We start from the raw sequence: 16,185 nt of genomic DNA, 5'->3' as shown, positions 1-16,185 counted from the left end.
AGGAGAGGTTATGAGCTGAAGAGTGTGTGCAGTATATTCTGTGTTTAGTACATTGATGCTAACATTAAGTATTGTGCTAAATAAAGTGGGTAGATTTGTTAGGCTACAAACGTGCTGGCATAGCTGTAGGCGTACGTACATGAACACATTGCTATGTTCAGAAAATAAAGCAGAATTAAAAAGCTGAAAGGGGAGGAAAGATTCAGAGCACACATATGCTGGTCCTTGAACAGAGCACGCTTATTGTTCATACAAAGGCAAATGCAGGAAGGCTAGAAGGAAGTAAAAAGATTTCATATTTCTGCAGGCCGCAGGATGGGGTGATGAACGAAATGCTTTCCAGAGGTTGCCAGACTAAAGGCTGCAACATTACAAGGGTGGTGGCAGGTGACATCACATAGTAGCAGGGACAATGTGAAAGAAGACATGCAGTGCTATTTGAAGGGGCAGTGTTGGTTGAAAAGGGTTTAAAAGGTACAGGGAGAAGAGGGGGAAAAAGGATTATGAATTTGGTTTGGGCTAAGTTGGCTGTTTGATTTTTTGCTGGAGTGAGTGGAAAACATTTGGGCTTTTTGAGAAGACTTGCTATACTTCCTCCAATCAAATTGAGTGAGAAACTTTGGGACTAGCTCGATAAATTTGCTACTCCTGATTATAAAGTCTTTGGTTTTCTTGCTATTCCTGGTTGAAACTGGGAGGTTGGGAAAGGCTGGGTCCTTGGGCTGCTGGTGGATGTGACAACTCGCTATCTTTTGGAAGCTGACAGAGAGAGCGGTGCAGGCGGTGTCTGAACTCGGGGATGGTGACGTAACAAGAACGATTCCTGAAGACTGCAGCAGGGATGTGGTGTGCATAGCTGGGCAGAAAGCAGAGAGTCCAGAAATAATTTCAGGGGTGAGTGTAAATAGGTGAACAGTTATTAAGGGCCCGTCATACAGGCTAATTGGCAAATGTCAGACTGCACATGAAAGCATTACTGCCTTAACCTTGTAAGGTACAGAAAGATAATGGAGTAGCCAATTTCAAAACTTTAAAGCAGGGTTTGTCCCTTTAGTGCGGGGGGGGGCATAATCTAACAACCCCTCCAAAGATTAGCAAGAGAAGGGAGAAATATATCATAATCCAAAAGAAAAAATAATCCATAATGCTTTCATGGGGATTGCATTACAGCTGAATATTCAGGATACTTCTAAACTAAGAAATAGATATGTTTATTCTAAATGTTTCATAATAATGCAAGGTGTGCTTTGCTCATGCACCCCATGATAAAGGTGTTCCTTCTTTGTCAGTATGTTCATGCATGTTAATGATATAATGACAGTTCTTGTTTCCTGCTCATGAAATTGAATATATAAAGTGTCTTCCTTTAGAAATGTGTATGGGTTTTCCTTGCATCTAGAGTTTGTCCTTTTTCTTGCATATGGCGGTAATTGGGAACAATGTATGAAAGGCACAGTATGAAGCCTGAAGATGCCTAGATTAGAAGCAGCTTCTGCTCGCCTTCAAGGTCTTAGTGAGAGAGAAGAAAAATGTATGTCTTCATAGTTTGACATTTCTGTCTGTGTTAGTATTTCAGCATTCAGGCCGTGGCCTCGTATGTGTGTGAGTTCGAAGCATAGAATACATTTTGCAAAGCGTTTTGACAGAAAAGAAAAAAGCAAATGGCTGGCATTTCACAAAATGGAAGCCCTCTGGTTACATTGACAATTCTGCGATTGCGATGTTTGTCACATGTTGTGATTTGTTTCTGGCCAACATACTTTACATACTATAGGGTAGTTTCTGGTCTAACAAACCCTCCTTTTGGCCATAAACCAAGGGCATCATCCATACATTGCGTCTTCATCGGGCCACGTGTCCAATTCCAAACTACCCATACTACTGGAATCATCATCAGAAATATTAATTGCCATAAATTCTTTGATTGTTTCATTTTCGTGTTCTGCGCCTTTATTTAATATGCAAGGAGGTTTCGTTTTGATTGCATGAACACACTCATTTGTAATTTGGGAGCAGAGGATTGGCAGGCATTGTATGCAACATTGCAAGATTGTAAGCATGGGTGCCCCACAGGCAGAGTAATCTTTGTTCCACAAGCAACTGGGGACCTTAACATCAGTAACATCTATGCAGCTTAAAACCATTAAGTCAACCCCTTATAACATGTGGGATTCGAGTTTTCTACCTACATATTTTTATTTCAGCTCTTCAACATGAATTAGCAGCACTGTCAATGGGAGACATGCTTCCTTACAACGCATAGCTACTTTATCACAAACTAGATGTTCGGTAGTGTATGACGAATGCATGATGACGTCAGATGTTTACATCTGACGTCATTACGCAGACGTACCCGTAACATCACTCAATAAACGACCGTGAGGCATTCGGATTGCATCCCCACTCTTCCGGATGCTTCACCGAACCTATAACGGACCAGACGAGCGTGACTAAAATAGTAAGTCCCTTGCACACCTGCACTGTAATTTATTAAATACCTTACGGGGTCACGAGTTTATAACTCACTCCGCTCTTAGCTTTTATGTCAGTGATGGGCAATAGAATACGCCACGCTCGACAGGCACCATAACGTGATAGCATTTAATGCATCTTTTCTATCTTGCATTATGAAATGGACACAGCACAAACTAACAATCACTACTGGTGCTTGTACTATTCCCAATTGGATAGCAGTATATTTTATCACTTACCGAGACATTTCAACTCTGCACTCTTTATTCATCCAACTCGGAATAATCAATTTTTACACTAATATGCCGTACCCAATGAGCACCGTTTTTCACTAGCTATTGGCCCTATGTATTACATCCCCCTTTGAGGTTACTCCAAAATTGGCACCCCCTATTTTTCTCAGGTCCACAGTGTGACAGCCTTTTGAATTAACCCTCTCTGACTTCACCATATTATCTACGCATATGTGTAGTTTAAACTATGGCATTTTAAACTACTTATCTCCCGCATAGAAGTAATACAGCTATTTTCATTATTTTCTCTCTGTCTAGACACTGAGAATCAATTATTAAAAACTCCCTATAAGGACGACACCTCGGGTATGCTCAGGAAGAGTCGGATCAACAATCTAAGACAATACATAGAAGACCCTGGGACCTACAACACACACGATTTAAGCTCCCTGCTGCGAGGTAAGCTTAAGTGCAAGGTTAATGTATACCGTTGGTACAGCAAGGTCATAGCCCTTGGTACTGAGTTATATCTCACTTTCATTACATTATTAAGTCAATGAACTAAGATCCCCATCACAGGACACTTAGAAATTGGTCTGTAGAATTATGAGCAACCACAGGCGACGCGTCACCCTAGACACAGGAACTAAAGTCTTATGCAGAGGTATGTTTTCAATCCTCTTGTGAATTCTTTCACTTTTTGGAAAAACCTTGAGTTTAGTTACTTATGAACCTTTGGGATATTCACAGGTAGTGTCTTCTCTTAAGAAACTGGATTGTGATCCACAGGCAGAATCTCAGTGGGGCACCTATGCCAGGTAATATTACCCTTAGCTGATTCAGCTAATTGAAGATCTGCAAATGTATCAGTTTCAGAAATGTAATTTAAGAGAATATTATTTGTTTTGTAATCTGCAGATATCAGAATTCTGGATCAAAATATTGTGTTGAATAGATCTACAAATAACCACTCCTGATGAAGGCAATTCTATTTCCGAAACGCGTTGAGTTTTTTATTAACAATTACTTTTGAATGCATGTTATCAATATGAAAATAATATTGTAACTCTGTATCATCAATTGGAATGTTTCTTTTGCTCCACCCTGTTGAATTGTATTAAAAGTAATGTTCCAATCTCAAATTTAAGACTAATTCAATTGACTTAAAACAGGTCAGCGTAAAGAGTCCACCCTATAATCCGTTGGTTTCACCTATAATTACTACATCTGACTATTTGAAAATAGTGTTCCCAAACAGTTTATCTATAAAGTGTTATTTAACCTGTAAGCACAAAATACCCATTTACTAACTTCATTTACCAATTGTTTGTCATTGTACAATCTTCCAAGTGTGCAGGGGACGTGAGTGATCCACAGACCGTGGACACTTTCTTTTTTTTTGTACTTTGTTCACCGCAACACAGTGCCAGTGTTGCGTTACTCTCCTCTGCACCTCACTAACTTATCTACTTGCAGTTAATTTTTGATATACCTAGGCGTGCACCTGTTACCCTTTGCTGTTGTTCATTGTATGCAACAACAGCAGAACATGAGAATTCCAAATATCATGACCAAAATTTCATTAGTTTCCATCCCCATGATCGAATCAGTTCCCAAAACCAGGAACTTATATTCATATTCCAATCACCTGTAGGAAAATTAATTTCAGAACTCATGACATGCAATTTCTTGATTGCTTCAAATATCGTGGGGGAGGAGTCACTTACGAATACACAGCATGCTGACCCACCATTTGCATACCCCTCCACGATCAGCCAAAATGATATCAAGGACCATTCTATTCTGAAGTGCAATTAATCTGATTGCGTTCTGTTCTAGTGTCATATTATAGAGTATATATGTAGTTCCATTTATCGTCTTCTTTAACACCCTGGGCAGTTTCCTTATATTCCATGAATTTATTGCTTGTCCCCAAAATGCTATCAATGACTTTGCTATATCCCCTGCAATCTGTCCTGCAGTATCATCTCATTGTGGCCTGTATCTGGATAGTTTTGATATTTCAGAGGTTTTGGAAAGTAATACACCAGGTAAAAGTATACCTAAATAACTGGTACCTTCCCAAGTTCTAGGTAACCATGGATATGCCTGATCTCCACATACAAAATAAACAGAACCTCCTATATATAATAGTTTCTCTTCTTGCTCAAGTATGGCAGTAGTCATGCATCTAGTAAACGTTCCCACTGGATAGGAACCCTTTTTCCGTAGGTAAAATGGGACAAAACGTGGACAGTGATTAGTAGTATAGGAGGGAGGCACAGCATCTTTGTTTCCTACTGGAGCCATGTTAAAAGTAATTAGGGATTTGTAAGGCCTATAGAGTGTATCTACTGGACTCGTTGTTACCGTGTTTATTTTTCTTGCGCTTGAAAATATGGAACAACCCACCGGTTCCAATACCACTCTTTCAAACTCATTTATGTTTGTTCCATCAAATTGACCAGTAACACTATTGTTCCACCTTCCATAAAATAACTCTCTCAATGATGCATAACAGGCAGTATTAAGCGGCAAGGGATGTACATACCAACCCATTCCTATTTCACCATGCTGTGGTACATGGGAACAGACCCAACAATTGGACCTATTCAAGATAGCATGAGTCATATTCATAATCAATAGCAATGTATTATTGTCATAACCTTTTCTATGTTTCACTTCTTGTGAGGGCAGAGTATAAGAGAGCACATGTACTGGGCTGCTAATAGTAGGAGCATTGGTAGCAGTTAAAAGAGAGTTCAAAGGATGCACAGTTTCCAGATACCAAAATATTAGGACCAGTGTAATCAAAATGCAAAGCGGTATCATAATCATTAGCATATTATTCTTTTCGAACCAAGTTTTTCTAGGAACAGGCTTAGTCTCTATTTCTATATCATAAACAGCATTGGTGCAGGAGGGAGCAGGAGCGAATATAGACATTGGGCGTCATTACACAGTAGGCGGCGACCATGGCGCTATTAGCGCCATGGTTGCCGCCGGTACCGTACCGAGACCGCCATGGTGAATGGAGGAATTACCGCCACATTCCAAGGTGAGTGGGGGCGGTAATTCCCCATTCACCATGGCACTTCCCCATTCCCATTTGAGCCCCTATAGGGCTCAATGGGAATGGGGAAGGCGGCAATTACGGTACCGTAAATTGCAGTACCGTAATTGCCTCCAAGGTCCCTTTGCGGGCCCGTTCCTTAACGACTGGTAAAACCAGCCGTTGAGGTCGGGTCCCGCAAAGGGACCTCGTAGTAAGGCGGTAGGGGATTACCGGCACCGGTGCCCTTACCAGTGCCGGTAATCCCCTACCGCGTTCCATGTAATGTGGCCCATTGTCTTGCAATGTTTATCTCAGGAAAAGTTTTCAATGTTCGTCTCGGAAAGTTCTGCACCGCAACACACGTTAACATCAAAGCGATCAAGTAGCAGCAAAGTCTTCAGGCCAGTTCAGGCTAGTCTGTTTAACAAATGACAGCAAGCTGTTGTCAATCTGCACAGAGCTCAAAAAAGGCAGGAGCAAGCATCAATTGTGTTGGTAACATATGCCCCCGCTCGTTCACGCAAGGTTGCACTGGTCCTTCACTTTTCAGTGGTAGCAACGGGAAACTGTGTTTCAGAGCTTTCAATTTGATGCAGCTTGATACAGCTCATACGCTCCTTTTCCCTAGGCCTTCGTTCCCACTTCATCCATGTTGTGAACAAAGACGAAACAAAGCGCAGACCACTTCTGATTTTGTGAACGTAGATTGGTCCTTATGGCTCCAGGTACAGTATGATCAATGTCCAATGCACTCTCATTTCCAGATGCAGGATCAGCGCCATCCTGCGATGCAGTGCAAGATGATAAGACATCGGTCGGACAGAGTTGAGGCACCTTTGGCCTTTCGATCTTTGTTGCAATCTCCCCAGGCCCTTTCGTGGGCTTAGGAAGCACTTCTGGCAGAGAACTGAGGATGGTATCTTTGTGACCAAGTGCAGCTGTATTTCTTTCGACGTCAGGATCAAGCAGCTCTTTCAAAGGAAGCAAAATTCTTTTCGTGTGCGTTGCGTGGATCCAGTGCCTGCGCCCATCCACTCAGACTGCAGTCTGCGTGGCCAATAAGACCTGGTAGGGCCCCTTCCATTGCGGTGCAAGTGAAGACTTACTTTCAAAATCTTTAATCAATGTCCAGTCCCCAGGCTGCAGACAATGTCCTGGACTGGTATATCTGACAGGAAGAGCCTCCTGCACCTGCTGATGAATTAAATGCAAGTTTTGAGTCAACTGTTTGCAATAATTAATAAGCAATGGGTATTCTATGTCCCTCAGCCGTTTCGGCTGCAGAGCTTTCCAAACATTTGCTGGTCTCCCCATAACTATTTCATAAGGGGAGAGTCCAGTCCTTGCTCGTACAGATGTTCTCATGCATAACAAAGCTAGCAGTAATGCATCGGGCCATTTCAAATTGCTCCCCTCACAGATCTTACTCAATTTGTTTTTCAAGATACCGTTCTGACGTTCCACCAAACTGGCACTCATCGGGTCTCTGGCCGAATGGAATCGTTTGTCAATTTGGAGGCCTGCACAAATTTGTAATATCACGGCTGCAATGAAGTGCGGACCGTTATCTGACCATATGAAACGTGGTAGGCCAAAATGGGGAAAATACTCTTTTAGCATGACTTTAGCTGTGGACATAGCTACTATCTTTCAGGGGATAAGCCTCTACCCATTTGCTGAATGCGCAGACCACCACAAGGACATATTTATAGTTTTGGCACCTTTCCATTTCTATGAAATCAAAATGGATAACTTCAAACGGCATAGAGTGGGGGCCAAAACGTCCTACTATCATCGCTGTTCCTTTTCCAAAGTTATGTTGTAAACAGGTCATACAATTCTGAACCAATCTGTCAGCAGTTTTTCTAATGTGTGGATTCTGCCATACAGAATCTAGATGTTGAATAATTTTCTTAGTACATATGTGTGTTGGACTTTTGGCCATAGTGACCATTGCCATTACATAGGCATTTGGCAACATCCATCTTTTTTTCTGTTTGTCCACCCAACAACCTTCAGAATCTAATTCTGCTGGACCCTCAGACCATGTTTTTATTTCATCTGCAGTAGCTTCTGCTTGCATTTCCTTAACTGTGGCAATCACATTTTCTATCATGCAGGGTACTTCTTTCATTTTTTCAACATACATTTTTGTGTGTTAATCAGTGGCAGTTTGTTTCGCAATTCTGTCTGCAAATGCGTTTCCCTTTACAACGTTACATGTTACTTTTTTATGTGCTTCACATTTCATTATTGCTAATTGTTTGGGAAGCGCAATTGCTGACAGCAGTCTCACTATCAATGTGCCATGTTGGATTTTGGTTCCATGTGATGTCAGGAAACCCCTTTCAGCCCATAATCGACCAAAATTGTGTACCACCGCAAAGGCATACTGACTGTCAGTGTCTATGTTTACATTAAGGTTTGCAGAAATTTCACATGCTCTTGTTAACGCTATTATCTGTGCAGCTTATGCTGAGTTATATGGGATTTCTTTTCTACAATACTTTTCAGGGTAGTGATGGCATATGCAGCAGTTGATGTACCATCAGGTAATTTAAAACAAGAACCATCACAAAACAGTTCTCCATCTGGCTCTTTCTGTGCGATATCAGTTAGATCAATTCTTCCTTTTGTCTCTTGTTCAGTAACCATTAAACAATCATGGGGAAATTCCTTTTCACCCCCTTTGTCATTGGAAGGGGGCATTAACTCGGCCGGATTTAAAGTGCAACACCTCATAATTTGGATATGTGGTGCAAATAGAACTATTTCATACCTTGTTAATCTGGCTGATGTAAGGTGTTGCGGCTGCGTTCTATTTAAAAGAACGTCCACTGAATGGGGCACCAAGACAGTTAAAGCGTGACCTAAAACCATTCCCTCGGTTTGTTTTACTGATGCAGCGGCTGCAGCAACAGCTCGCGAGCAGCGCGGCAAAGCACATGCAACAGGATCCAAAGTGGAAGAGAAATAGCTGCATGGTCTATTTCTCCCTCCTTGTTCCTGAGTCAAAACAGCCAAAGCACACACAACCATTATTATCATGCACAAATAACTTAAAATTCTTGTCATAATTTGGCGTGCCTAAAACTGGAGCTGAACATAATGCAGCTTAAAGCAGGTTAAATGCTTCTTGACATTCCATGTTCCATGGCAAACATAAGGTAACATCTTTCCTTGTGAATGCCACTATCGGTTTCACAATCATAGAGAAGTTTGCGATCCACTTCCTACAATATGATGCCATGCCAATTAAAGCCCTGCCTTCTTTCTGTGTCTTTGGAATAGGCATATCAGAGATGCTTTCTATTCTCTCTGGTGTCAATCTTCTTACCTCCTTCGAAAGGAGGTTGCTCAAGTAGGCCACTTCCTTTCGACAATACTGGAATTTCTTTAGTGAAGCTTTGTGTCCATGTGCTGCTAAATGTGTCAATAGTGCAACTGTACTTTTGTTATTGTAACAAAACACAACCTGCTGGTAGTTCTAGCCTATCTAGTTGTTCCTTTAATGCACTACTGTAAATACTCAGACTCTCAGTGTAGCCCTGTGGAATTTGTGTGAATGAACGTCCTCCTAGAGTAAAAGCAAATAAATATCTGCTATCTGAATGTACAGGAATACTAAAAAATGCATTATTCAAATCTACAACACTAAAATACGATGCAGATGCTGGAATCATAGTCAAAATTGTAGTCACATCTCGGACTAATGGAAATTGCGGATTAACAACTTTATTCACTCCGCGCAAATCAATTATAAAACGGTACGGTATGTCATTACCTCCTTTCTTGTAAACCGGAAGAATCGGACTATTGCAAGTACTACCAGAAGTTTCTTCAATTATGTTTCTTTTAATCAAATCTGACACAATACATTTCACTGTTTTCTCTCCTTCGGTCGAAATGTCATATTGCGGAATACGTGGCAATGTAATTCCTTCTTTCAAAACAATTTTCACTGGTTCTACTTTCAAACAACCAACATCATTGTCATTCACTGCCCATATACAAGCCGGTACTTTACTCAATTCAGTCGGTAATGGCTTAGATAAAAATTGCGATACAGGAGTCTTTTGTGGCGATATTGTCAAATACACTCCATCAGGAGAACAATAAATAACGGCATTCAATTTCTTCAACAAATTTAATCCCAACAAATTTTCACCGCAATTTTTCGGCAAAAGAAATGGGCAAGATTCAGTGAATGGCCTAGTGTGATAGGTACTGGTTGTGACACTGGACTAATTACTGGTGTACCTGAGAACCCTACTGAGACATTCTTATGTCCTGACAGTGGTATATCTGGAACCCGCTGATGGTCAATCGAACATTTTTGTGCATCTGTGTCCACTAGAAAAATGTGGTCCCTATTCCCAAACTTCATTTCTATGTAGGGCCCTTTCTGGTCTATGGGAATAGATAATGGTTCCAACCTCTATCTTGGGCTGTCTTAGTAGAACAATACATCGTCAGATGTGAAGTCGCCAGAGTAATATGCATTGGACTGGTTGTCAAAAATATGTCCATCACTTGTTCTGCTTCGCTGTTAGTTCTGGTTCTGATTCTGGTTCTGGTTCTGATTCCGATTCTGATTCTGATTCCCCTGGTTATTCTGAAATTGTGGCGCTCTTTGGTTTCTATTCTGTCCTTGTGTTCCCGGGCGACCTCTGTTCTGTCTTCTCGGGAAAGTCCATTTTGATTCTGTATATGCAGGCACTCTGCTCGCCAATGGCCTTCTTGTCTACAATAGGCACATTGATTAATCCCTATTGGACCACCTGGCATGTTGGATGCTAGTGAAAATTGGACTCTGGATGGTGCGTTCCCGCCACCTTTATTATTGTTTGCTACTTGCTGCAACAATACTCTTGTTTTCAAATTCCCTTTGTCCCTTATTTCTTTGTCCTTCTCGGAATTTACTCTATTTTCATAATACTGGGCCATGTGTAATACTTCACTTTGTCTTTTTGCTTGCCATGCACTTTCAGATGTCATTATTAAACTTTGAATTTTCGATAACAACCCTCGCACAAACTTATCAACAAACAATCTCTTCTCGGGTTCAGTACTCAAGTCTTGACCACTAAAATCTGCAAATACTTCTTCAAATTGATGAAAATAATCAGTCGCTCCTTCTTCTTTGCCCTGTAAACAAGCAGTCAATTTATCCCAAACTATGCTCTTCTCGGGTACCAACGTTTTCAATTTCTCTATTATTCACGATGGTAAAGCTAACATAACTTGCGGCGGCTTTTCTCCAGCCTTTCTCTCCCTATCAATTCTAGTCAAATTCTCCCATGTTTCACCTAATATCGGCACGTCATTTATAATTCTAACCTGTTTCCATATGTCTACAGGAAGAGTCCCGGGAAACAATAAATCAATGTCACTCAATGTAAAAACAGATGAATTCAAACAGATTCAATTTCTTTATAGAATCCTGATGTCTCGGGAGGATAGCTCAGGGGCAACATGCTCACCTTGGAAGCAAGACGACACGGAGCAACACAGGTTCAAACCCTGAGTCCGCGCTTGGAAACCTCTCGGTATTAAGTGCGTTATAAATAACCAATCATATCTGATGGGTTTTTCCTAATATCAGGGATCGTCTGCTTGATACTATTTACCTCTTGCCTGGAAAAAGGGACATGTACAAACTGCGCAATATAATGGGCTTCTATCGTTCGCGCTGGAGCTCCTCCAGAGGCAGCAACTTTTACTTTCGGCACAAAGGTGGGAGGCACTTCCCTCATGGTTATTGCAAACTAGGTGTTTCTACATTTGTTTGTTTATTGAGCAATAAAGCTAAATGAAGAGAAAAAGCAGTCGTTTCAGTTTCAGCCAAAAATGCTCTTTTGTAAATCGTCATTAAATCAGCAGGACAACATAACTTATTCTTCATAGATTCATCTTGTAAGTACTATACCATGACCTGTAATGCCTTTCTCTGCATTTCTGGTGAATACTGACTAAACGTATCATGCACTTCTATTGGGGAAATGGCGGCATCTGTAATCCATCTAAGCGCATCTCGCGTACAAATTCTAATCTCGAAACTAACAGGTTTCAACGGCGGAAAAAATCATTGCTGGACATATGACATATGCAGTTTATCTTTCTTCATTAATTCTCTATGCAATCGATCAAGCTCGTGCTTAAACACAAATATTCGGCCTACATCTTCTCGTACTTTCATCTCATTATCTCGCAAATCCGAAAGGACAACCAAATCACGCAACTCTTGCGGTACCACTCTATCGGTCAAATCACTCCATATTTCCACAAGATAATTCCCCTTGCATTCTAACAATACCTGATGTTCACCAAGGCCTCTATGATCAGATATGGAACTTTGCACAGCTGCTTCATCATCTTTATTTTTATGTTTATTAATTTATATTGCGCGCCAGACCCGAGGCTATAAGGGGGCAGGAGCAACAAGGTTATTCTCAGCTTGGTTACAGTGCTGTACAATAATTAAAGTGTGTACATAGGTCAAAGCAATTGCATTTGTAGCGGCAGATGCAGTTATAAACAATTTACAAATATACATATTTACAAATAAACATAGGGTAGGCAAGGCGAGTTATTGGTCATTGTCCTGTATCCACTGAATGTAGTTGCACCTAAAATGGGGGTAGGTTTGAGGTGTCCTTAAGGTAGGTGGCAGGGAGTTCCAGTGTTGGACTGCTTTCACCTGGGAACTGAGAGCAAGTTGGCATTGGTGGTTATGGTGGATCGGTTGGGGGTGTATCTTTTTATTCTGTCGACTAGGTAGCGGGGGGCTGCATTGTTAAGGCATTTATGAGAAGGAGGCTACTTTGAGCAGGATTTTGTTGGTGGTGGTAAGCCAATTATGGGCTCTCCAAATGTTAGAAATATGTTCTCTCTTAGGGATGCTCAGTGCTGCTCTGAGAGCATTGTTTTGCAGAGTCTGGATTTTATTTGTAACATATTTGTTGGCTCCTATGTATAGTCCAGTTTTGATAAGATTAGGGCTCTGGCTAAGGTGGTACAGCTCTGGGTGGAAAGGAATGGTTTGGCTGCTCTTATTAGTTTACATGTGTGGGCTGTGGAGGAGGCCATGTAACTAACCTGTTTGCGGAAGGATTGGGTGGAGTCTAGATAGATTCTTAGAGTTTTAACATCCTTGCCTACCTTGATAGGGTTGCCATCTATGATGAAGCTAGTGTAGTTGTGATCCAGTTTGTTTAGGTTAGGTGTGGAGCCGAGGATAATGAGCTCTGTCTTGTCATCTTTCAGGCACAGACTGTGTCATGCCATCCAAGCCTGGATGATGAGGTACACCCTGTTCACCAAGGCCAAATCCTTATTGTAATCTCCCGTCAACGGGATGAGGATCTGAGTATCATCGGCGTAGTTAGTGTAGGTGATACCCAGACCATCAAGATCATCAAACAGGGGCTTTGTGAACATGTTGTACAATGTGGGGGAGACGCATGATCCCTGAGGAACCTCGCAAATTGATGGGGATAGGGTCAGCGGATGCTGAAGTAGAGAAGACGTGCATGGACCTGTTGTTCAGAAAAGACTCGATCCAACCAATGGCTTCTTGTGAGAAATGGGCTGCCGAGTCTAGGTGGTTACAGAGAATTTTGTGATCTACTAAATCAAATGCTGCATCACCGTCAACATGTTTCTGCCCACTCAGTTCTTCTTTCCTGTCTTTGCTAATCGTACTACGAGTCTGTTTACTGCTTCGTTGCACAGGCCCAATGTCAGTAGAACTGCCTACTAAAGCGGCTAACTCATGCTCTGACAGCGGTGGAGGAAATGATGTCATAGGCACAGGAGGAGAGGATCTTACTACTGGTGCAGATGGAATAACGGGAATGGGAGGTACATAAGGAGGAGGTGCAACTGGGTCAGTACTTTGAGGCATACTTTGATGTTTGTTTCTTCGGTCATTCAATATTTTGTTTATTAGCTCATCTGATGTATGCAAATCTTGCTGAGGATATATTTTCTGTGCACCTAATTGGAAAGCCCTAACCATGTTCCTAAGGGCTTCTGTCTGTTGATGCTGATCATGCTCTAGCGCTTTCTCTGCATTCTTTTTATGTCTGCGTGCGTGTTTCTCTCTACTTCTCAAACAGAGATTAGCTTCCTTCCTCCAGTCTATCACAACATTGAATGCCGCTGATCTGGCCTTCTTGCGTAGCAATACTGATTCTAGGTGTTCTATACGTGCTAATTCAAAGCTCCCATCATTAGGCCACTGTAAGTCTGATACATGTCTGGTCTGCCTATGCCAAATTGCATTAACACTATTGCCCCTATTCTGTATTTTACGTACATTTCATATGCCGGCGACCCCGCGGATGGCATGACCTGGCCAGTTTCCAAAGATTGTCTAACGCAGTGTAAAAATCTCACTAGACATGAAGGTAATTTCCCAGGCATGGTTAATCCTTACCCTTTGCTTACCCTGGGTGTTTGATCTTGCAAGAGAAACTCTCGACCAATATCAGGACGTTTATGAATCGGGGCATGACTCACCTGATCAACCAATTCGTCACGCAGGACGCAATTCGTCGTATACAGACGCAACCAAGAATCGTTGTGACTGCGTGTCTGGCTCAATCTGCCTCATTCCAGGACCCTCGCCTCAATGCTCTCTGGGTGCTGCACGTCGATCAGGGATCGGCTGTGTACAGATCTGCAAAGGAGTCTCTCATCACTTCTACAGGGGCACCCCAAACACCTTTTGATCCTGGCTCGACAGCTTCGTCCTCGACTTGTTTTTGCCTTCTTCAAACTCAACGTATACGATGGAGCATAAGTGGGAGGGTCCCTATTCGGGCGCCATATTTGCCGGGCCATAAAGCCTGCATATGGAAAGTAAGGCACAATAACCATATACACTAGTTACACGACAGACACAAGGTTTGATTTCCAAACAAGTCTGGTTTATTTCAAAGTATCTCAGTCAGCCGACTGGGTCTCAACGTCTCGCAACGTGTGTTCCCAGACCTGGTGAGACGCAAGACTCAAGCAACAATATATATACATTACATACAATCAGTACGAAGGCAATTTGAACCGCGCATAAACTTATCATTCGGGCTAGGGTTCGGTGATCGACAGTAGTGACAAATATGACACGTTATGACAAGTCCTCATTCAGTCTAAACATAGTTATTCTAGCAATAGCAGCAGAGACAGCTTTCTTGTTATGGGGAAAATAGAGCTTAGTTCAGCAAAAATATCATGTTCGTAGCAGAGAAACATTCCTTAGCACGTTATCTGTGTGTTTCGGTTCATGAGCCAAGGGTCAGACAGATCTGAAGCAGAAAATACCACTCCCGCGAAGGAGTACGGCTAGAAGAATATCATTCTTGGTTTAACTGCCTTTTACTACAGCGTTTGCTAGACAGGCCGGCACCTGGACTACTGATTAGAAGCAGCTTCTGCTCGCCTTCATGGCTTAGTGAGAGAGAAGAACAATGTATCTCTTCATAGTTTGACATTCCTGTCTGTGTTAGTATTTCAGCATTCCGGCCATGGCCTCGTACTGTTTGTGCATTCGAAGCATAGAATACATTTTGCGAAGCGTTTTGACAGAAAAGAAAAAAGCAAATGGTCGGCATTTCACAAAATGGACAACCTCTGGTTAACCGATTTTGCGATTGCAATGTTTGTCACATGATGCGATTGGTTTCTGGCCAACATACTTTACACACTATAGGATCTTCCCTTAAGTAAGGGGACATTAGCTGTTGCCAACTCCAATAGATGATAAAGAGAATTAGTATATAAATGAAATAAAAGTGGCAACAGAACTCATTCCTGATGGACGCCTCAGTCAATGCCACTGTTTTAGAATTATCCTCTTCCCTCCCAATCTTATTTTAGCCGTGTTATTCATATGTTAATGTACGTGAATACTCAACAAATACATCAGAGTTCCCACATGATGAAGTATACTCCTCCACTGCACTCCTTTAACAAAGTTGAAGGCAGACATGGGATCCATAAATGCAAGGTGGCCGGGCACTTCCTTTGCAGGCGATTCAGACCTGCAGCAGGGCTTCATCGGGACGTCCAGTAGGTGCAGCAGTCGTCTTCCTTCTTTTTTTTTTTCAATGTTATAGTTTTATTCAAAACTTTTCATTTATCCATACAAAAATACATTTCCAAAATTTACCATAAAAAACATCAACATCAGCTTTCTTTCATTGTCCATACTCTCCATGCTTCCTTATTTCATTTTCCCTACTACTTTAAGTACAGCTTTGAGTCCACCGTTCCTGGTGTTTATGTGGTCTTCATGGCGATAATATGATTCCAAAATTGAATAATGACAGTAGTCAGACTCCTATTTTTCCCTGATAGTATAAGATTCCATCTGTCCTGGCTATTAAGTTCGGGCCCGGTTGTTGATATCATTTCTCGAAACCA

At 41.7% G+C, this 16,185-nt stretch overlaps 1 protein-coding gene across 1 annotated transcript in view; it reads right to left on the bottom strand.

Moving 5' to 3' along the window:
• The window catches only part of LOC138527198 (uncharacterized), a 121,449-nt gene extending 105,470 nt beyond the window's left edge, over positions 1-15,979 (bottom strand). Inside the window, exon 1 of the mRNA XM_069638309.1 lies at positions 15,932-15,979. Coding sequence (XP_069494410.1) covers positions 15,932-15,979 — 48 coding nt within the window. The remainder of the gene's footprint in view (positions 1-15,931) is intronic.
• Positions 15,980-16,185: the final 206 nt, after the last annotated feature.

The sequence above is a fragment of the Ambystoma mexicanum genome, chromosome 14, assembly GCF_040938575.1.
Source record: "Ambystoma mexicanum isolate Mex_15411 chromosome 14, UKY_AmexF1_1, whole genome shotgun sequence".
NCBI lineage: Eukaryota > Metazoa > Chordata > Amphibia > Caudata > Ambystomatidae > Ambystoma > Ambystoma mexicanum.
The sequence above is the reverse complement of the archived record's forward strand: the minus strand, read 5'-3'. Positions and strand labels throughout refer to the sequence as shown.